This window comes from Neolamprologus brichardi, chromosome 17 (assembly GCF_056152115.1).
Source record: "Neolamprologus brichardi isolate AB-2024 chromosome 17, ASM5615211v1, whole genome shotgun sequence".
NCBI lineage: Eukaryota > Metazoa > Chordata > Actinopteri > Cichliformes > Cichlidae > Neolamprologus > Neolamprologus brichardi.
In genome coordinates this window covers 13,074,768-13,098,800 of record NC_142120.1, presented here as the reverse complement: position 1 = coordinate 13,098,800, position 24,033 = coordinate 13,074,768, and the positions used below count along the sequence as shown (strand labels likewise).

General features: G+C 42.9%; 2 protein-coding genes across 2 annotated transcripts in view; one reads left to right on the top strand and one right to left on the bottom strand.

Moving 5' to 3' along the window:
* The window catches only part of snd1 (staphylococcal nuclease and tudor domain containing 1), a 178,541-nt gene that overhangs the window by 85,321 nt on the left and 69,187 nt on the right, over positions 1 to 24,033 (bottom strand). The gene's annotated exons all lie outside the window — the stretch shown is intronic.
* Positions 6,883 to 12,425, top strand: lrrc4.1 (leucine rich repeat containing 4.1). Its single transcript, XM_006780759.3, has 2 exons — positions 6,883 to 8,560; positions 8,686 to 12,425. Exon 2 carries the CDS (start codon positions 8,976 to 8,978, stop codon positions 11,826 to 11,828), a length of 2,853 nt encoding a protein of 950 aa, XP_006780822.1. The 5' UTR covers positions 6,883 to 8,560; positions 8,686 to 8,975; the 3' UTR covers positions 11,829 to 12,425.

The window sequence follows — 24,033 nt, the reverse complement described above, 5'->3', positions numbered from 1 at the left end:
ACTACTGGGAACACAGGGTATTAAAACTGCTGTTAACCGACTCTTTTTTAGCGTTCTGCTCAGCATAAGTGAACAAAAAGTGCTAGCTCCCAAACAAATCGTGCTCGTTCCATGCTGTGCAAATATGTCAGTAACATTACGTAGCCGTCATCAGATTCATAAGCGTGTAAGCTTAGCACACTTGCATCGACACACTGGCATGTCATGTCAGCCAGATGTCTACCATTTACCCATTTCGCTTTCCTACACATGCTCAGGGAAAGCTAGCCATACCCGTTTTAATCCCCTAAAGCTATGTAGAAGTGCTAACATGTGAAAAGGGATTAAAGGCAAAATAAAGCTGTGTGTGCATGTGTCTCAAATATGGCTGCATTAGCAAGATTTCGTACGAGGGCCAGATGTAGAGTGAAATCACTTGCGTGTAGAAGGCTTGAGCATTTGGTTGAGCTTGTTAATTTATCCCAATGTTTCCAAATTCTGCAGATTTTCTTCTTACTCAAGACCACAACGCTACTTAAGATTCAAGTACTGCTGAAAAATGTCAAACCTGAGTGGGAGATTGAGATTTCGTTTTCTTGGACATCAAATTTCTGACGTGTACACCAACATTTCCTCAATTGCTTTTACCTATATAAACACATGTTGCCATGGGTTGTGGTCATTTCAAGCACTCAAATTGGCATCCTACCCTCAGCTCTACTTACTGGCTGTAAGTGGACTGTGTGGGAGGACCTGGCTCTGACAGAACTGACTGTTGTGTTATTGACTTCAGTTTAGAAAGTGCTGCTTGATGCTTCCTCCCTCCCTATTTTCATAGCCAAGACCCCTCACCACCACCACCACCCCAGCTTAGCTTTGGGGGAAGTCCCTGATTGCATTGCTAAAGAAAACCAATTTAAGCAATGCCACGGGAACAGGAGTTTAGATGGGACCAAGTCCATTTGTACAGTGTGTATGAGCTGGATGTGGTTTTTCCTTGAAACAGTATTCCTTTCCATTTTTTCCCCCAGCGTTCTTTCTTTTATCCCAAATATTTGCTTTTCCTCTCATTACTTTTTCTCTCTAATGCTTCCACGCTCATTTAGCAATAATGTTAACGTCCACTCAGGTGTCCCTTTCTCAATTTTCAGCCCTTCCCATCCAGCATTGTCTCCAACCTGCTTGGGCAAACAGCTGCTTAAGTATTGCATTGTTGGATGCCGCAGGTACACCAAGCATTTGATGCTGTGCTGGATGCACTCATAGATTAGACACACTTAGCTAGGCTTCTCAAATCCTCCGTACCAAGGGAAAAAAATGCAAAGGGAAAAAAAAAAAAAAAGGAAGGCAGAGAGACAGAATGCTCCACGGGAAAAATACTTGGCTTGGTGGCGAGTTGTCAACATTCAAGACAACACACAAAAATCATCTCCTGTACACACACTCATTCTAACATACCACTTTTCTTTTCTGCAAGTAAAATGACTCCCTCACAATGACCTCAGAGCTCCTTAAAGTATACTTAAATATATAAAGTGTGTGATTCTCATTATGTCCACATGGCAGATCAGGGTTCATTTGAACACAGATAAAGTAGAATGGCAACTATCGGTAATGAAATCCAAATTGGACGCATATTAGAAACAGACTGTGTTTACTCCCTACCTACTTATCATCTGCTTTCCATCGCTGGAGTGCCACTGAAAAGCAGCCTTTAATATCATGTGTAGTCTGCACCAAGATATCTGGTGTGGGGCAAAATGGAAAGGTTTGTAAACACAAACACAGAACTGGAAAACTATTGGGGGGAAAAAGAAATACTGGCCTCAACATGGACACCTTTTATCTGCTGGATAAATGAAAACAGCAGCAGCTACTATGATTTTAAGAAGAGGGGCACCGCAGAAAACAAATGCAGCTACTTTGTAATTGGAGATGAAATTTTAATAAAGTATGACTCAGATGATGGCATAGTCGTTCATGACCACATTAAATGTTAGTAGGGATTTATTTCGATCATATAGAGAGATATGTGCATTTAAAGGCAAACTATTTTCAGTATGTTATATGCTATAAATACAGTGCATAATTCCTGGTATAGCTCTAATTTGATTTTAAAACCAAAGCAATTTAATGAACAACAAGTAATTCAAAATCCAAAATAGGAGAATGTAATGTTTCACAATAACATCTTACAACACAAGGATTCTGTTTTGACCTAAGTGATGGAGGAGAGGGAGGTGGATCTCAGGGTCTTTAGAAATAAAATATTATAGGATATTAAGCTCATCTCTCTGTGGTGAATTAGTATGTTTTTTTACCTTCACATTGCTCAGAGAAATCAATTTCCTTCACCTGGCAGTTGGCAAGGCAACATTGTGATGAACGCGCATACAGGGATGCTCTATGAATCCTAATGGGGCCAGCTGACTAATGACGTGGCCAAGGTGGGTCATGGAGGGCATTAGCATATGGTGAGGAAAACATGGGGAACCAAGGGCATTTTAGCTCACGCTTGGCACATTATACTAAGTCAAGTTTAATATGGAATATCAGTATTTATAATTAGCACTTAATTAAAAATTCTATTCTGAGTGAATATGGCTTTAACCGGTAAAATGAAATGAAAAATCGAAATTAAAAGGGTTCAACAGTCTTATCCAAATGTGCATGAAGCATCTCCTGCTATCTATCCTATAGCTATCTTGGCTCACGCTGATTGGGTTACCAGTGCTAACCTAACAATATCTTCTCTTCTGCTTCCAGCTATCACAGCACTAGGGCTAATCCCTGCTCTGGCAGCCAGTACGAACACAGCTAACCATAATGAAGTCTGGAGACAATGGCTGCTAGCAAAGCTCAAATGCTGAAAAACACTGGATCATAAAAAAAGCCCATCTTTTACTCTGTGCCTTCAGTTGCTATGACCTGATATTGCCCTCGCTTGAGAGAGCACCCACAATGTCACAGACACATATAGAGCATAAAATGAATGAGCAAACACAATTAATGTGAGACAAGCCTGCAAATACCAGTCATGAATAACACTGTAAACTGTATTCATTTAGAGTAGGAGAGTGAGAACAAAAGCAAAACAGGGAGAAATAAGACTTCCAGGAAATATAAAAAGAACAAAAGCAGTGTTAAAAGTAACAAAGCGAGCAAATGAGAAGGACAGGTAGAAAGAAAAGAGTGATTAAAAGTAGCCAGAAAAGTCAAAAACAGTAAAAGTCTAATGTCTTAAAGTAAAAGCAAAATAGTTACTAAGAAAAAAAAAGGAAAAAAGAAAAAGTTCAACCACGTTTCTTTGCTTGATTAAGTTCCCTGCCTGCTTAAACTGTTTCAAAGAAATATGCCACCAAACTATATTCCATGAAAATGCAACAGTGTTGGATGTGTGGGATACAGCACAAGGTGATCAATATTCCTATGCTGTATTGACTGGAGGCCACACAAGGTCAGTGAAGGCAAATTAGCAAGACAGATCAGGTACTGTGATGAAACAACAACCTGAACAGATGGAAGCGGAAGCCACTAATAAACCCTACTGCTTATTATAATCTCTTGATACGCTGGCATATGATTTGTGTGTGTCTCTTTGTGATGAGAAAACCGATAAACTGAAAAAAAAAATCCCCACCAAGCAGTTTAAGCCTTCACTGGGACACTGATAGCACTGCACGTGTGTGTGTGTGTGTGAGAGAGAGAGAGAGAGAGAGAGAGAGAGAGAGAGAGAGAGAGAGAGTGCAAGTGTATTGCACGTAATCTCTAGCAGAATTAATTCCTAGAAATTGAAATGAAAATGGAAAACAAATTGCCCAATAATAGGGCCTTTATCTCAAGGTCAGCATCACAGAGTTTAGGGTGTCCTTAAGAGCACATACTAAGGTACAGGATGATGGCCTAGAATAAACTGACTTAAAACTAATACTATGTTAGGGTGGTCACTGGGACATTACTCAATACTCAGAGGACATGCCCATTCATAAACACGGAGAAATAAATGAATAAAATTTATAATAGCTCTCAAGCACAAAGCAAATTGTAAAAACAGTGTGTCCCTTGTCTCCTTGAGAAATGTTTTCTGACTTACACATGCTGACAGAAAAATATATGTGGATTACAAAGGGCTGTGAATTGTTGATCCCAGCAATGACACAGGCAATGCTATTGTCATTAGATCTATCAATCAACCTTTAATCCCATTGTGATTGTTGCTACACCATACTGCAGGTCATTCATCCAAACAGGGTTGACACACACACACACACACACACACACACACACACACACACGCGCGCGCGCGCACGCACGCACGCACGCACACACAGGCTAACAGACAGGCTGCTGACCTACATGTGACTGGCCGTAGCCCAGATTTGCTAGCACTAACCCCAGGGGATGGGTTCTGTACTGATTACATATACCCCTTGAATATGCTGGCGGACAAACTGCACCAAAGTAGGTCGTGCAGCACCCTAAACTACAACCAGTGCCCTCCTGGCCTGGTGCAGCGCTTGGCTCCATAGAGCTTTGTGTGAAGCAGTTAGAGCAGGGGTCGCACACTAGGCGAATGGGCCTGGCATGACAGCGTGAAGGTCCCACGTATCTGACAGCTCGTCAAAATGTAATAGTTCGGCAAGTCCAGAAGGTGAGGCCTGACAACACCCATCTTGTCAAGACAGTGCATGTTAAACTGTGAACATATGAGACCACTATATGACCTGGATGTTAGCTACTATCCACCATGGATATCCTGGCATAATCTGAACTGCAAAAAGAGAGTTTTGCAATTTCAACATTGGCTTGCACCACCAAACAACTGATTTAGATTCAAGTATACTACTGAACTCGATTTAGCTTGAGAAAAATACATATATAGATTTTTTTTTTTGGTTGGGGGGGGGACTTGGGGAAAACCTTGCAGTGATTGCAGCGCTTGGCTGGCTATCAGGCTGTTTTCGCCATTCTGGGGCAGAATCAAACTATTACGCAAAAGGCTGCCCGCTTTTGGTCAGTGGAGCATTACAGCATTTGGCAGGGCATGACCCAGGCTCCATCAGTACTGAGAAAGCGGCGTATCCACGGAAAGACAAAAATTGAGCAGGAATTTTTTTTAAAAAAAAGACAGCTAAGAGAGAAATGGACAGGATAAGGGCCAAGAGGCGAAAGCTGCCCTTGCAGTGGTGGTCACTCTACGGGTCAGTGGATGATTTTGGTTAGACATTAGTCCAAGAAGTACTGTCCTGGGTGGGTAAAACGCAACCTGAACCCATTCTGGGTCACTTGCTCATGAAACGGTGGCACACCACACTTAAAGAACAGTGCAGAGGCAGCACCCGGCACAAACAAAGGAGTGCCGTTATGCACACAGTAGTAAATTTAACTTCTGTACCTAAAAATCACATCTGCGAGCTTCCATGTGCAGCTTACTGTTCCAGCATGCTTGTTTAAATGCAAGTGCATTATCTCACATTATCAGTTGCTTGGAGAATGCACTAAAGAAGCTGCAGTACACCTGCGATATCATGCTCTGCAGGCCTGCGATGCTATGCAATCCCAGAGGAAAGGAGACGAAATAGCTTTTCTTTCATAATACTGGAAAATCTCCCCTATACTCCTGTGGCTGCCACCTCGCTGTTACATGTGCTTCATTGAAGCCTGTTCATATTCAACTGCAGTGAAGTCAAGGAGAAAGTCTGTGTGTGTATAATATAGGAGTTGGCTCTATACTCCTGTGCCAGTGGGAATAACGTACTGCGCTACAGGCAGTGTGACCTTTTCTAGCTCGTGTGCCTTCTCTCCTTCCTCTTTTTGTCTCTCTTTTTTCACACGCTTACTCTCTACCTTGGACATGAATGCACACACCTAGCAGCAGTGTCACAGCTAGCTTTACCAAGCATAAATTACCCACACTGCTACCTTGTTTAATGGGCATGAGGCTGGTGCAAATCATTTGAGGTAGAGGGTTACAGGACAGTCTGCTTCATTTGTTCTACCTCTCCCACTTCCATCAGGAAGGTAAAGCTTGTCTTGTTTTCTCTATTGTGCCTCCTTTAACATGACCTTTATGGCTGTGTGCTTTCTGCTCAAATTGAGGGTTAAGGTCTGCCTGTTTAAAGTGCTCTAACTACCTTCAAAGGCGTATGACGTGGGAGAGGATGGAGATTCTCCATTATATACAATGTACTTCACTTTCCAGTATTTATTTTCCAGTATTCTTTTAAAGAAATTCTTTGATTTTAGAGTCACTTCTGAAGTCCTACTGCAGTCCCAAGTTGAGTAAAAGTATCTGATTATGGATTTAACAAAGTAAACTTTAAATTTCCCGGAGCTGAAGCAAGAAATGGGGATTATACTTCATTCCAACCTGTGAAATAAAACTAAAGATGGAATTTGGTGACCAAAAAAAGTTGTGTAAACATGAACTTCTAAGAGGCTTCGTGTAAAGAAATAGCCAGCCAGAAGAGTGACACAATGACAGACCAGGAGTGAGCAAAGTGGGAAAGATAGTGAGGAGGGTGAGGGTGGAGTGGGTGGAGGGAGTTAATGCACATAACACACTGCATCAAACCCAAGCACCGCTCCAAGCAGGATGCGTCAGCAGTCCATTCATGTTCCTCTATTTTCCACGAAAGGATGAGGCAAAAAGAGTGAGAGCAAAGAGAGCTCAAGTGAAAGGAAAACAAAGATAAAGAGTGAGGGGGCTGAGAAAGGAAAGAGAGAGAGAGCATGATGAAAGAGAGGAAACCAGAAAGTGAGAGAAGCGGTGAACCCATCCTTACCACCAAAGCAAAACTGGAAAGCTTTGCCAGAGTCGTTGGAATGTTTGGAGTACTGCTGGGCACAAGGGGGTTAAAATATGGTTGCTGTGGGGATGCCACTGTCCATCTCTGACTTGTGCTTGGACAGCCTGTCCATTCCCCTAAGCCACAAAAGCCCCAGAAAGCCACAGAACAAGAGACTATGAGCATTAAAAAAAAAAAAAAAAGGAGAGCGAAGGACAGCAGGAGCAAACTGGTTTTTGAAGAGGTAGATCTCTAAAAAGGTCTGAGTGCTTTGAGCTCACCCAAATACCTCAGGACACTGCAGAGAGTGTGAGGGAGGCAGGGAGAGAAAGAGGGTGTGAGAGAGAGCAAGAGAGGGTGTGTATGAGAGAAAGAGAGAGAGAGAGAGAGAGTGGGAGATAGAGAGACGGTGCACGCTCTCTCTTTCGCTGCTACAACGGATCCTTTCCACATCGACGCTGCTGTTAACGTCACGCCTGTAAGCCGCGCTTGCCCAGCGCTTGCCTTCTCTACCTTGCTCCTCTCCCAGTTGGACGCTGCATTTGCGAGGGGGTGCTGATCACCACAAGAAAAGGAGGGGGAGAAAAAAAAAGACAAGAACTGGAAACAAGAAGAAAAAAGAAACAACCCAGAGAGAGGAAGGAGAAACTGCGCGCCATCCCTCCTCCCTCTAACCCACCTCGATCAACCCAGCTACAATACCCCCACTCCTCCCAGCACCCCCTTCCATCCCCCACCCCACTCCCCCTCTGAAGAAACTGACGGATTATTGGGAAGTGCACGGGAGGCAGGCTGCAGCTGCTGCTGTGTGTGTGCGCTCGCTACTGCCGCTGTATGCTTCGTGGGGATGGTGTGTGTGCGTTCGCAATTGCTGCTGTCGCCACCGCGGCTGCCGAGGCTGGAGCATGTGGCTAGTTAAGAGGAGAAAGAAGATAATGAAGGCTGTGTGTGTCGCCTAGCCTTTTCAACTGCTGCCAAGAGCTCCCCAGGAGGAAAGGAGAAAAAAAAATAAAATAAAGAAGAATCAAGTGGACATGACACTGCGTTGAAAAGGGGAGCAAAGAAAAGAGTGCAAGAGAGGGAGAAGGGCTGTCAGACTGACCAACCGACCAACTGATTGACTACTAAAAAGTGAAAAGAGGAATACAGATAAGGAGGACTGGTTTTTTTTTTTCTGTTTTTTAACCCCTCCTTTTCACTACAAACAAAAAACATAGAACACTGGAAAGGACTGGATTTTTTTTTTTTTATCCTTCTCTAATTGTAATTCCTTCTACCTCCCTCCCTCCTTTTGTTGTTTCCTGCCTTGGGTTTTGTTGCACAAAACAAAAAACAATAGTGCGTGTGCATCTCTGTGGTTGCCTGGACTATGGAGACCTGGCTAAGGTGTTTAACGGGGGGATCAACTGTCGGATTCCAAGGACAAGCAAGAGAAGAGGAGCCGACAGCGAAGAGCGAGCAAGGGAGCACTGCTGCTTTGGGAGCCTGACTGGATTCCTAGCTACAGTCGTTTCCCCCTCCTTTTTTTTTTCTTGGTAATCGGCACGTAAAGGAAGAAAAACATTCACAAAAGGGCCTTCGAACCTTTCTCTTTGGATGTATGGATTTACAAAAGGGCTCACCTTGTTTAAGCTCTTTGGCACTGATGCCCGTTTTGACAGGGCAAACATAAAAGGTTTTCTTTGCTGCTCTTGGATATAAATACATCTGATGCGAATACATCAGCTCTTTCTGATTGCAAAAAGGAGGGAAGCTATATATCTCAGTTCAAGGACCTGTAATAATAACTTGAGGTAGGTGTCTAGTGTTTCAAACCCTCTCTGCATCAATTTGTAACACCCTCCCCTCCCCTCTGTCTTGTAATACGGTTTTTGGTTGCTTAATTTGCCATCATGTTCTTCTCATACACATATTTCAGAAAACCCAGTCCTCTCCACCACCCCATTTCTTTCTGCCCCTGAGCACAGTTCATGGAAATAAAATCACCCCTTAACTGAGGACAGGTTGAGTCCTCTTGCCCCTTAGCAACCACCTAAACCCTTGCTCTCCCCTTGCCCACATCAGTTCCCTTAACCTTATTACTTTGGCCCCATAAACAGTACTGCTAGCCAAACAGCTGATTTCCTTGCACCCACACCCCCAAAACACCAGCCCCAAACATCCCCATCCTCCCCCCCAGATGATGCTGAATTATGAACGTGCCACATCATGAGTCTCCTGGGGCGGGTAGCTGTGCATCGTGCCAGGAAAGCCGCCCTGCTCTGTGTAGTCTTCCTGATGGTGCGAGCGTGGAGCAGCGCCTCCCTGGCCTTGGCGGGGGCGGCGGTGTCTCAAGGACCCCAGGGCTGTCCACCGCAGTGTTCTTGTAGTAATCAGCAGGGGAAAGTGGTTTGCACCCGTCGTGGCCTCACCCGTGTCCCCCCTGGGATTCCTGCCAACACGCGACACCTCAATCTAATGGAAAACGCCATTGAGGCGGTGCAGGCTGACTCCTTCCGCCATCTGCACCACCTTGAGGTGCTCCAGCTTGGGCGAAATGCCATTCGGCAGATTGAGGTGGGCGCGTTTAATGGACTCACCAGCCTCAACACACTGGAGCTGTTTGACAACCGGTTGACGGTGGTGCCCAGTGGGGCCTTTGAATACCTATCCAAACTAAGAGAACTATGGTTGAGGAACAACCCCATTGAAAGTATTCCTTCCTATGCCTTCAACCGGGTACCCTCACTCATGCGACTGGACCTGGGAGAGTTAAGGAAACTGGAGTACATCTCAGAAGGAGCTTTTGAGGGCCTACAAAATCTCAAGTACCTCAACCTGGGAATGTGCAACATAAGGGGTGATATGCCAAACCTAAGTCCCCTCAAAGGCCTCGAGGAGCTAGAGATTTCTGAAAATCTCTTTCCAATGATAAAACCAGGCTCTTTCAAAGGTCTGCGCTCATTGAAAAAGCTATGGGTGATGAACTCTCAAATCACAGTAATAGAGCGCAATGCTTTCGATGACCTATCTTCACTGGTGGAGCTTAATCTTGCCCATAACAATCTGAGCGCTGTGCCACATGATTTGTTCTCCCCGCTCAGGTACCTGGTGGAGCTCCACCTCCACCATAACCCTTGGAACTGTGGTTGTGAGGCTGTATGGTTAGCACGCTGGCTAAGGGAGTACATCCCTACTAATTCAACTTGCTGTGGACGTTGTCACTCCCCTGCGAGCATGAGAGGTCGACAGCTGGTGGACGTGGACCGAGGTGAGGGTGCTGCAGTCCAGTGTTCTGCACCATTCATTGCTGATGCACCAAGGGACTTGAACATCTCAGCAGGGCGAGTGGCTGAGCTTCGATGCCGCACAGCTCCAATGTCTTCAGTGCGCTGGCTCCTACCCAACGGCACTATACTGACACATGCCTCTAGTCACCCAAGAATATCAGTCCTCAATGATGGTACCCTTAATTTCTCAAATGTCCTTGCAGTAGACACAGGCACCTATACCTGCATGGTCTCCAATGCAGCTGGGAACTCTAATGCCTCAGCCTACCTCAATGTGAGTGCAGCTGAGCTTAATACATCCAACTTAAGTTACTTTACCACAGTGACCGTGGAGGTCTTGGGGCCAACCACTGAGATGCCCAAACCTAAAACTACAACAACCACTGCAGCTGCTGCAGGCGCTGGTGTTGCTGGGGGAGGAGTAGGCCTAGGGACAACAACTACAACTGCCTCTCCTTCTGTCTTTCAACCAGTCTTCATCTCCACCCCAACTGTACTGTTGCAAAACACTGACAGTCCACCAGGGGCAGCTAAACCATCTGTGTTGCCAGGAATTCAATCGACTAACAAGCCAGGCAAGTCTGGGCCTAGCCTCGATGAAGTGATGAAGACTACTAAGATCATAATAGGCTGCTTTGTGGCAGTGACACTATTGGCTGCTGTCATGCTCATTGCCTTCTACAAATTGAGAAAGCGCCACCAGCAGAGGAGCACCGTGGCAGCTGCCCGCACTGTTGAGATTATTCAGGTGGATGAGGAGGACCTTCCACCACCAGCATCTGCAGCCCAAGAGTCAGCTCTCACATTGCCTGAAATCCGAGACCATAACAGCATACATAAGTTGGACTTTATCAGCCACAAGACTGACTACAGCTTTCACAAACCCAAGGCTGAATACAAACCCCAGCCTGATTTCACACTTCACAAGCCGAAGGCTGAGTATACCACATATAAGCCAAATATGGACTTTAGCAGCCACAAAACCATCACAGATTACAACACACACAAATCTACGCCGGATTTTAGCCTTCACAGACCAAAGCCTGACTGCAGCCCATTTAGACCAGAATATAGCACCCACAAACCTAAAGCAGAATACAGCCCATTCAAGCCAGACTTTGGTACTCATCCAAAAACTAAATCAGACTACAGCCCATTCAAACTAGATTACAGCACTCATCCCAGGCAGAAGAGTGACTTCAGTCCATTCAAACGGGACTATAGCACTCAGCCAAAAACTAAACATGACTACAGCCCATTAAAATCAGACTACAACACACAACATAGACCTAAAACTGAATATAGTCCATTCAAGCCTGATTTTGGTACGCACCCAAGACGTGATTACAGCCCATTTAAACCCGACTACAGCACTCAGCCTAAATCCAAAACAGAGTACAGTGCCCAGAGATCTAAAACAGACAGTACCTACAAAGCTAAGGACCACTACACCCCACATAAGACTGCAACAGATTACAGCGCCTTCAAGACTGACTTCAGCCCCCACAAAGTGGATTACAGCGCCTTCAAGTCTGACTTCAGTCCACAAACTCAGAGACCTAAACTGGATTACAGTCCACATAAACTGGACTACAGCCCTCATAAGGTGGACTACAGCACTCTAAAGCCCAAATATAATACCTATAAACCGACTGGCCATGGGGCTAAATGGACAGACAACAATGTTGGGAACTCTTTGCCGCGAACCTTGCCCAGTGCCATCACAGCAATGGCTGAGCCCTATGTCGTAAAAACTCACAACAAGGAGAAGGTACAGGAGACTCAGATTTAAAAAGGCCCCTCCAAAAGGCTCTCACCCCTTTTCCCAGTTTCCTAGCTCCTACTCACCCCTCTTTCACACGCCCCTTGTCCTTTCCTCATTTAAAAATCATGCAATAGAATGCACAACGAAAAAAGGACAGGACATACTTTTGTACAGAGTGCAAAACTTAAAAGACTGATGATTTCTTGTTGTACATGCTTATAAATAAATATATATATATGGACGAACTAAAATTACCATGGGTTGGTGATAGAGAAACGTATATTAAAAAGAAATTGAAACTATTTTCTAACTTGTAACTTCTATTTAAAATAATGAGTTGTTTAAGATGCTGTCTTGACTTTGAAAAATGAGGGTAGTCTTGTTTTAACAGAGGGCATTCTGTGTGATTTTTACACCATGCTACAGAGAATGCAGTGATAAGAAAAAAGAATATTTATACAGAGAAGACTTTCTTTAACAAAATCCGGGAAAAAAAAGGTCAGTGTTGATCTTTACAGGTTTATCTTGTAAAAGCACCAAGAATTTGTACTGTGCCAAATGTTATAAATGCAATAAAAAGGATTTTTGGAAGAAAAAAAAAGTATTAGAAAGAGATGTTTTTTCCCCCACTTCCTCTTCTTTTCCTGGCGTATACTGTAACAATCAGCCAAATGCTTTAGACACTGCAGTAAGATGCTGCAGCTATACTTTAACTCTAAGTGTGCTGAATGAGTCAGGCAGAATGAATCATGGTGCAGAAGTGGATGGGGTTTTTTAAAATATCCCTCCACACATCCTATTATATTATTTACAGCAACAATCTGCTTTTTTTATTTTTTGCTTACTTTTTGTTTTATAGCCATGAGTGACTGTCATGATGCTTTTATCAGTCTGTGGCTGATCAAAGCACGCATTTGATGAAAGTTTAAGTTCAACAAACATGTTAACAGGTTAAAAAGAACCGATGGTCTAGTCAAAGAGACATACAGTAGTGCCATTACAAATACTTTAATTGCAATGCTGATGATATAATGCTTCAAGAATCCAATCTGTGTTACCTACCTCATTTTCTCTATTGCAAGGTAGTCTTATTAATCAAACGGAATGAGTGAAAAAGGTGCACTTTGCCAAAAAATATAGATCTTCATATCTCTTTTCATTACATTTCCAGCTGTTGGGGCTTCATCAATCAGTATGGGGTCTTTTTATGGTGACAAATGCATTTGGGTCTCACTGTTAACTGTGCATTTTTCATCTTCAACAATATCACCCCTCTCAATCATAATAAAGCCACACAGTTCTAACAAAAAATGATACACAGTGGATAGGAAACACCGCCTGTAGTATTGTGAGACAGGTAAACCACATATTTTGTCTTTCTGGAATTCGGCCGAGGGGCATTAAAGACCCGCCAACATTTTCTGTGACTGTTTCTTTTCTCTTATTTAATGACAATACTGTGTCTCGAGCTCTGTTTGTTGAAATGTAAAAGAGAAGGTGGTGTGCAGTACACTGGGAGAACATTTCAGTAAACAGCAACATACCATGCTTGGAGTGGGCAACATGTGGGTGAGAGATGACCAAGAGAATACTACAAAAGATCTCCGTGGGAGTTGTGTTGATCATTATCATCACAACCAGCATAGATACTCCTTAGCTAATCAAAACATTATTAGAACGAAGACGTGAAAAGATCCACAGTCACAGACGTGTACTGGGAGCGAAGCTTATGGCTGGTAGTGAAGTTCACAACACCTGTTTACATAATCAGTAAGCGTGGCAGTTAAAAGTAGTACTTGTGAGGTGAGCACCTAAAATATCTGAACTTCTCTCTTTGACAATGTGGCATTTCAAACTTTGTGTCACTGGAAGTATAGCGACAGAGGTTAAATCTTAAACAAAAAAAAGGAGTGTGACAAAAGCTGAGAGCATATCAGCTCAATATGCAATAGAGGCTAACAGAAGAGCAGACTGATGTTTATTTGAAGGGGTAAAAGTCCAGTTCCTAAAAATTTGAAAAGGACAAGATGGAGATGACGTGTGCTGGTGTAAGAAATGGAGGTCAAAAAAGACTGCTGAAGGACACAGCAAAGCACACCTTTTTACAAATGTTTTAGTAGATGTCTTGTGCTTGGAAACATCAAATTGTTGTAGAATAGGAGCATGTAATGTAAATGTATAATTTAGAGGTCTAACATTGTACATTACAGGGGTATGATATAACCATCCCAATGAAAAGAGACATCTGGAGAGAAAAAACATAAAACAAGACAAAAACGATGAGAGCTGAAAATACTTGGAGGCAGCCCAAAAGGAAAGAATCTCCTGATACACAATACAAAAAAATAGATTTTATGTTCAGATATGACCAACCTAAAAACTAACCTACTGCAGTGCATCCAGGGCTGTCCAGACAGGCCACCTGGACAAAAATGAGATCAAATCAGCAACAGTTCTTGCTGTCCTACCCTGCTTTTTCTGCCATACATTCATTTTGTAGTGTGCTGGGATACGTATAGAACTGCAACAGAAAGAAAAGATAGCAAGTTGAATTATTTAAATTGAAGAGTTAACGTGACCACTTCATCTTGTACTGACCATTTCTAGCTAACTCTCATATCTCAGTTTGCATGCCGTTGTCTCCCACATCTTTTGTTTACTTGTAATTGTTTTGATAACTATGCAAATCCAGACAATGAGCTCCCGGTTGTCTCTAATGGGACACGTGTGAGAGGAATGTTCAAACAAGTGTAAGAAAGCAGGATCAGCACGCTCTTTTTAAATAGATAATGTTGTGGGATTAGATGGATTGTAACTAACTGGACAGATGTAAGCACCATATTACGCATTCAGCTCTGTTATGACAGTCTATCATATGCTTGGCAGTGCTATATTACACCTCCTTTGCCCCAGTGAGGTATAGCAGGATGGGGCTTATGCTTCATCACACTGTTCAACCCAGAAGCAGAAAGAGAAAAAAGTATGCTGTGCAATGTGATCACATATTAAGCTGCACTGTGCTATAAAAGGCTCCATCATGCTAATCGGTCAAAATGGCTACAGGGTCATCAATCAGCCAATCAGCTTGCCAGTCGGTGAAGAGCCCGTCTCCATGGAAAACACTTCTCCACATCCCTTCCTCCTCCACATCATGTTTTTTCCTTTTCCTGTTTATGTGCTTCATTAGCAATCATGAAGCCATTTGAAAGAGGAAGCAGGGTAAGATGAACCTATTTAACCACAGCTCACCGAGCCTGTAGGGCAGGGAGGGAGATGACTTAGAGGACAAAGAAGATGTAACGATATAGAAACTAAGATATATCAAAGACATTTTAAGTGAGATTTTGTGGCAGATTACTTAAAATAAGTTATTGGGAAGGTGGAAATTTGGTAAAAATTGATAAACAGACAAGTATAATAAGCAAAGAGCAGAAAGCAATCACAGAAAATAAGTACGCAGAAAAATGTGGCAGAACTCGATGTGGTGGGAGACTAAAAGAAATACAGAAGACAACATGGAAGTGATGAGAAGAGGTTAATTAAAAGACACAAAGAAAGATAAGCATGGTGGGAGAAAGGAAAAAATGGAGGAAAAGCAATTGAAAAAAAACTAACCTGAAAACGAGGAAAAGATGGAAATGGAGCTACCAAAAGAGGGGAAAGGAATTCAGGAAGAGTGAAAGAAAGCAAAAGCAAAGGCGCTTGAGGAAGAAGGAAACAGAGCAAATGTGATGCAAGAGTGCCAGCTACAGATGGAATAGGGGATATATAACTTGGCCGTCATGGCTCTCGCATGATTGGTGAATGGCCTGAACTGCACCACAAGGAGAGTATGTGTGTGTGAGGGGGGGGGGGGGGGGGGGGGGGTTACGTCGCAGAGTGCAGCAGATGAGAAGTGCTGATACAAGAAATGGACCACTGTGCTTGAGTAAGAGATACTCAGGAATATAAAAGCAGAAAGGAATGAAATGGAATAGCAGGGGCGAGGTGTGTATGCTTTCAGTGTCAAAGGTCAACGTACTTAAACCTGCTGGAAAGTAAACATACTCGCTCCTCTATTCAATTAAAAAGACTAAAGTAGTTCATTTTAAACTAAAAGAGGATTGCAGGACATTTCAAAACCCAATTATTTTGATGCAATCTTTTAATTAGGTTTTTTCCTCATGTTAATTACCGTGCAGTATAGAAGCTCGGACGAGTAAAAGTATTTCTTTCATTTTAACCTACACTTACAGCCATTGTAATCAACAGCATCAGGCATGCAAAAGCCAACTCCTCAAAAACATATCTGCAAAATGTCTCCCAAAAAACAACAACAACAAAAAATCCAAAGGTGTTGCTTCTTAACGTTCAAGTGTTGTTTTTTGTGATAACTCTACAATTTGCATATCCATAAGCGCAACATTTAACCTTACATTTTTCTTTTATGGATTAGTTAGTAGTACTAAAAAATATACTCCTGTTAATAACCGAGTATGCAAACTGCCTTGAATCCCCGGTTGAAGCGAAGGATGTGTGCTGCACGGTGCATACTCTAGGATTTCTGTGTGAACACTAGCCACTGTGCTAGTGGAGCAGAGGAGAGGATATTCTAAGCAGGCCTGTGAGCGTGCTGCCTTGTGAGTTAACATGAGTCAGGGCCAAAGAGTTGTTGGGTCCTAATGTCAAATAGAGAGACTGTAACAGAAAGCAGAGTCAAAGGTGGAAACAGCAAACCACAGCACAAAGACAGAAGAATAAAGCAGGGATGTGCTTATTATGACAAAATTTTGATGGTTTAAGGGAGTTGGATTATTGACTTACTCTGTGTTAATCATTTGGCTTTACTGCATTATCCTTGCTAATAACATTACTACACGAAGAATGCGCGCCACATTGAGAATGCATTTTACGAGCTTTGCTTTGTAGATATTCGTTTTGAAATATCAAGGAACGTTTACGGAAGGTAATGTTGACAGTTGTGCATGTGGATTAGAGGAAAGTGGATGCGTGCCGGTGCATCTGCTTCAGCTGTGTGAAAATGGATGCAAATAGCCATATTCAGTGACCAGCTGGTGATATGATTTGTTGTTACTGAGGTCAACAGAGGCAGAAGAAGAAATTTCATCGCAGCATCCTGCTGGCAATGTGCCTAGTGCAGTTGAGGCTGTAATGTTGAATAGGTGTATGCCAATAGACTGACATACACCGTGGTCGGATTCCCACAGATTTTGCTGCCGTAACCGGGAGTGAATGACAGGTGGGCTGCTTTTTTTTCTTTCTTTTTTTTCTCCTCCCCCCACGAGCTAACCGCTCAAGTGTGTTACTCCCTGTGAGACAGAGTTTATTGCCCTTTTGGTGGGTGAAAAACATCCCTGTTTTCTTAACAGCAAGAGACGATGAAGCCTTACTTTTATGATCCCATCCAACAGTTGAGTCGTAGGTGTGTGTGCGTGTATGTGTTTTTGTGTGCGTACTAAATCATGTCCACTGAGAGCAACAAACAGGGGACTGAGACATATGTGAGGTGGGGTATGCTGAGGTGTTTGTGCGCACACTAAACACAAATAAAGACATAAATACACACACGCGTGCACACATAGACACCAAAGAGAGGTGGAAAAAAAAGAATGAAGCCACTGACCATTAATTTCACTGCTTGTTGAGATTTACACCCTGGAGAGAAATCATCATCACAGGCACAGTATCACCAAGGAGACTGCACTCAGGATCAAACCTCATTCACTCACCCACACAAACACGTTTATACAGAAACGCACAAGAGCAGCCAAAGCCACGCGGTTCAGATGCCTTTATGTCATCTTTACTGGACTGTTTTGATATGTTTACCCTGGAATGTATTTAACGAGCTCCGGCTCCCCATTTAGCGCTGAAATATGCACAAGTTGCCAAGCAAATGGTCTGACTGCTGACCTCCTTTATAATCAATATTCTTGATCTTCTGAAAATGATGTTTGTACTTCTTTGACACTTTTATCATCAAGCCAAAGAGAACACCGCACGTATACTGTAGCATACATGTGTTGTGAAGTGACTGCAGTGAGACGTCCTTCACTTCTTCTAATTTTCTTAGCCATTTAGGCATTCGTTTAGATTCATGCTGTCATGTGTGGACCACACAACTAGAACACCAATGTGAGTTTTCAGAACTGTATTTGTGTTTTAGCCCCCCATTTTATACGTTTCCACGCAAAAGGGTCCATGAAAGACCAGAAGAAGCCCATACACAGAGTGTTACTGGGAAAATCTCTGCTTTTATGCTGCATGGGAAGAAATGAGGACAAAGGAAGCTTTTCTTGCAAACCAGAAGACTGATACTCAATGCAACTAGCAGTGCATGGAGTTTATGGAGAGTATTCTGGGACTTCATCTTTTCAAGGGTGACAATGTGGTGTATCTGAGCATAGACATTTTGGTGATCGTGGAGGGGTGGGAGCGGGGTTACAAAATGGTGTCCTGTACTGAACAAGAAAAAGAAGAAACTGATGAGGGGGGAAGAAAACAAAACAACAACAATGGACAAGGGAGAGGGAATGAACTGAGCTCAACGGTGAGGGCAAAAATTCAAATTATCTATGACACTCCAATTTGGCGTGTCAGAGGACAGCGGCGTTGTATGTAAGAAGGAACGTAGGGAAAGAAGAAGAAGAAGAAAAGGAGTGTGAAAAAGAGGCAGACAGAGGGGAGGGATAAGAACACAGATCAATGAAGCTGAAAGGAGAATTTACAATGTGATTGCAATAAATAAGAAGCCCCTATTGTGTACTTTATAGAAGAGCTCAGCGTTCACTGTGTAGTAACTGTAGGCTCATGCATTTACTCTGATGTGGACTTCAAGATGACAAGCAGTGTGCTAATGTGCAAGACTTGCTGAGAAAATGTGCACCGCTGAGCACAGAATGGCAAAGGAAAGCAACGTCAAGAGGAAAGCACTGACAAGCTGCGTCGTGCAACAACGGGGCTGAAACACAGCTTTCACGTGGAGCCGAAATTATTCAGTCGCTGCAGCAAAATACAGCATGTGTTTAAGTGTGTGTGTGTGTGTGCGGTTGGGTCAGCAGTGATCTTTAAAGATCAAACTAATCAATAGTCAGTCTCTGTTTGCAGTCTATAGCTTAGGCCCTATGCACTGTACAAAGTGGCGTCCCACCCACCCCTCCCCCCTCACTTGAGTTTTTAACATTTAGTAGGGGGTATTTGAAAAATTGTCAGACTTTGCTAAGAACTTAATCTAAGTGGAATAAAATGTAAATGCAGCTCCTGTATACTCAAAAAAAGAAAGGGAGGGGAAATAAGCTCGCAAGCTGTTTTCATGGGGAAGTGGATTCAGGCACTAATGCCATCCAAAAGATTTAATGCAGCCCAAATAAACATCATCTCCAAGCATGCCTACTTAAAATGCAGCCCTTACTTTGAAGAAAAAAAATATCTAATGGCAGATCTGATGTGGCAGGGAAACAATGCGATATTTTTGCAAACATCTCTCTCTCTCTTTCTTTCCCTTTTAATTCGGATTTCAAATAAATCTGTTTAGCGTTCGGTCTAAAGAGGGAAAAGAGCAGTGACGTGTTCTGCAAAGCTGTGATGTCCAGTGTGTTTTTGCTCTCTTATCTTAGGGCTGAATTTGGCTCCCTGTAACAACTGAAACACAGATGCGTGACAGCATGTTTGTCTATGTGAAAGTGCTTGTGTAGGAGTGATTGTAGGAGTGAACCTGTGGCAGTCTAACTATGCCACCTCCACAGAAAAACTGATCAAAGCATATGTCATCTCAGAAAACAGGCAAAAAGACCCAGTGGCAGTTTATTGAAGTCAGAAGACACACAAAAACTTACGTTTGTAAGATCTTCTGCAGTGGGACCAGCCTAACTGAACGTCAGCAGAAGGTGAAAAATGTCATTTTTAAAATTTTGATGTTTAAGAAATAACATTAACACGTGGAAGGAAAAAGAAGTGGCTTGATTTAATTATCTAATAAATAACTAAAGTGTACTGAACCATCAGTCAGGAAAGACCCTAGATTGGCATTTTCTGCAGTACTGCCACTCCAGCACTAAACGTGACGTATAAAGATGGGACGAAGCTACTTGGAAAAAGTTAACCAATATGAAATGATCTCAAACCTGCATCATTTATAAAGGAGGCGACTCCTTTGGTTACAAAAGTAAGTCAAACTGTAAAGAAGCCAAAGAGAAAATGACCACACTGCTAACCTAATCTGCCCAAACACTTTCCTGATGGGTTTATGGCTTCAGTCGCCAGCTTCAATGTGATGTTCACGTTGTAAATAATGACCCCCCCCCCCAGCCAAAAAAGGACAGTAAAGCAGAGCATGCTTTAGGGTAGCGACCGACTACTCCCTACTAGGGCTGGGTATCGTCACTGATTTCTAGAATCGATTCAATTCCGATTCACAAGGTCCCTAATCGATTCGATCCACGATTCACTTCGATTTGAATCTGGGAAATTTTAACAGTCAGAAATATTATAATTCAGATCAGTACATTAACATTTTTTTATCTATAAAAAGGAAGCTGACACATGCAAGACTTTATCAAAGGTGTGAGCATCACAGCAGATGCCTTTGTGTCAAAGTAGCTGAAGATAAAAGATAGAAAAACATGAAGGTGATTTTCCTGGCCTGGGATTTTATAAAAATATTCTGCAGTACATCAAAAACGAAAGAAAACCATTAATCAACACATGAACATTACCTCTGACGTTACACCTCTGACGAGACACGGCTAAGCGTTTTGGATTTTGCATAATTTTAAAAAGTTTAAATTTGTTCAGTATTGAACGGCAGAAATTAGGTTTTCTTTTCGGAAGTATATAAAACAGAAGAAAAAAAACGTCGGCCGTCAGTGCTGTAAACAACGGTAGATTTGTGCGTAACAAGCAAGCGAATAATGCAGAAAACAGCACAGAGAGAGAGAGAGAGAGAGAGAGAGAGAGAGAGAGAGAGAGAGAGAGAGAGAGAGAGAGAGAGAGAGAGCTGTGCATCGTGGTCGAAGCAAAACAGTAAAAGTCAGAGTGAATTCATGACGATGTTTATGTGAAGCGTAGTTTGGATCTTCTTTTGCTGCTGGTTCGGTCAATATTGTTTGGAGAGACGACATCTAACTGATTCTGATCCGTGGGTTGCGCTGTGTTTAAGTCTTTGTGCAGAATCCGTGTTCCTGCTCTCATTTACTGTCTTAGCTGTTTGGTGGTTGTTGAAATTTTGTGAGATTTCACCTGAGATTCTGGCATTTTGGGCAAAATAAATTTATATTAAAAAAATCGATTCAGGATTTTAATGAATCGATTTTACGTCATCCAAGCCAGAATCGATTTTAATCGATAAATCGATTATAAAAACCCACCCCTACTCCCTACCACATAAGTATACGATGACCCTCAGTTTCTCTGTGAAATAATCCTCTTGCTCAACACGTGAAGTTGCAAAGCACCAAGAAGGGCTTCAAAGTGAAACGTCTCTACCCAGCGGGTGATGCCACGTTGGATATGTCCACCTTTTATATACAGTCTATTGTCAGCACTGCAGATATCTTGAACAGTGATTCTTTTTCAGCGACTTCTAAAGCACTTCAGATCAAAGATGTTTTCGAGAACAGGTGAATCGGGGGCAATGTGGCCCGAAGCCGTACGTGACCTCGACAGCCCGGCTGATATGAGAGTTCCTGCCCGACGGGGGAGCCAATAATTAGCGAGGGAGTTATACTTCTCTTTCCCCCTCGCCACTCTAACTCCAGCTAATTAAACATGACCGGACACATCAAAGGCATATATGTGCAGACAGGCTTGTGTTTGTCCATCAATTATAGTTTTGTTGTTATCGCAACAAAAACAACTTCAAACCAAGTTTGTGCTCGAAGAGTGTAAACATCAGAGCCTGGTGAGCCCAGGAAAGGGAAAAAACTGAAAAATCACAACAGAGTGGTAATGTGCAAAGGGGATTTGAGGGGGGGAAAAAGAGGACGTGGTTCAGCCCATGGGAAAAATATAAAGAGTGAGAAAATAATTAAAGTAAAGAATAAAACAGAAACGGGAGGCACAGAAAGGTTAGGGTTTATGGTTGGGGAGAGGCGAAATAGAGGCGGCTCAGGGTAGAGGAGATTTGGCAACTATTCACCGTCCCACTCGGTTGGCAGCAGAGGCACAAACTGTTTGCTCACAGCAGTACATGCATCTATTAGTATTGTTCCAGGAGATAATAACTGTGTGTGTGATTGTGTGTGTTCTATGTGTTCCTGGATGTCAAATCTCAGCCAAAAGTGGCTAACAAGTTGTGATGAGGTGACAAATTAACAATATGGAGTGGCAGTATAACATGTATGTGGAAATAAGCGTTTGTCTGTGGGTGTGTCAGGCAAATAAATGAAGGAGTCTCTGTAGATGTGCCTGCTTTTCTCAATAACTGTTCACCTGAGCTACTTAGCATGTGTAGTGCCATCGTTACACTTTGGGTAAAAGCTGTTTACTGTTAGCTTTTCTATACTAATGACCGCCTGCATGCACGGGGTTACTTACACCCTCGGTAAACTGCATGACTCTGCGTGGACATCAGTCATACTCTGTGCTGCCGCCCACCACCATCACCACAACCACAACCACCACCGCCGCAGGTAAATTCAAAACCTGTGGGGAACTCGGCATTGAAATTTGGGCACGACAACACCACTAAAAGATCGCACATCAGATTGTTAGCAAACGCTAAACGCTCACTGCATTTGACATTTTGTCTAATTGAGATCAAACTGTATGCTATGTTTGTAACTATAAACTACCCCTATAGTCTATGTTATCACAGCTGTGGTCATGTCAAAGCAAGCATGCAATCTGCCCATTCCAAACAGGCATTATTTGAGGGGCCACTGTAATAGTGGTGCTAAATGTCAGCAGTGTAGAAACACCAGAGGCCACTGCGCTAACAAGACCACAGCTCCCTAACAACTACAGCCTTCATTAGTCTCAGATGCAGAACTACCAAAGGCTAACAAAACATTGCATAGTAGGAGAATGCTAAACCTATTTCAATCTAGTTTTGTTTTTGTTTGTTTGTTTTTTGGAGTATGAACAGGGAACCCAGCTGTTGATAATGTGCAATGAAAGAAACCTTTTGGGAAAACACACTGAGAACTGAAAATCAGTAGAACAGAAGATAACCTGGGAGAGGCGGGACTTCATTAGGGAATTAGAGGAATATAAGCACTCCGTGTCTTCCTAATTCAATTTCTGACTCCCAACCTCTGTCTAACTGTACATCTGGTATACATCCGGCCACCACTAAGATTAATAAAATGACTTAATGAATGTCACAAAAAGATAAACTACCATAGGCTTTGGAAGCAGTACAAGCATCAGCAAATACTCTCACTTTAAGGGAAATTCTGCTGGAAAAGGGAGCATTTTAAGAAACTGCAGCGCTATCGCCAGCCTTTCTGGGAACTTACCCTGCATACACCCCTGCACATTCAGAGAGAGAGATTCAGCCAGAAAAGGGGTTTAAAGAAACTACATTTCTATAGTTGGCCTCAATCGAAGTATGCTTATACACACAGCCTGCCTGTCGCCCACTTCTACCATTAGCTTTATCTGGCTGAATTTAAAGCTGAGAGTCCAATCTCCGTTCGGATTTTGAATAGATTTTGCAAGGCTTGTTCTTCCCTTTATGCCCCCGACTGTCCTCTGGGAAACATAGAAAAAGAGGGAAAGGGAGGGGGAGGGAAGAGATGCTGATCGCTGACACAGCCACTGAGATAGCCTCTCTGTTGTTGGTAAGGGATATAAAGAAATGGAATGAGAGGAGAGGTAGATGGAAGGCGATGCTGAGATGGGGATAAAGGTGCAGGTGTGCCGACATTATGCTGGGGTAAGCTGGTGAAGGATTACTTCTTCAAGTCTCTCCTCTTTATGGCCTTTATTTGCCGTTTACTTATTCAGATCATTTGGAGCTACATTCCTTCTCATGCCAGGGTACATAGACACACGCACAGATAAATGGTAGCTTTGTGAAGCCAGAGGAAAAGGCCAGAGGGAAAAGAAAAGAGGATACGGTTGGTCGAGATACGTATGACCTTAATGATGTTTAGAAACTTTTTAAAGGAAGCAAGCAACATACAACTGGCATGAACCGCTGACACAAAAATACTAATGGCGTGTGGAAGGTTACAAGTGGATTGTATGTGTGTGTGAATGTCAGTAAGTGCTCAGCTCTTCCAGTTTCGAA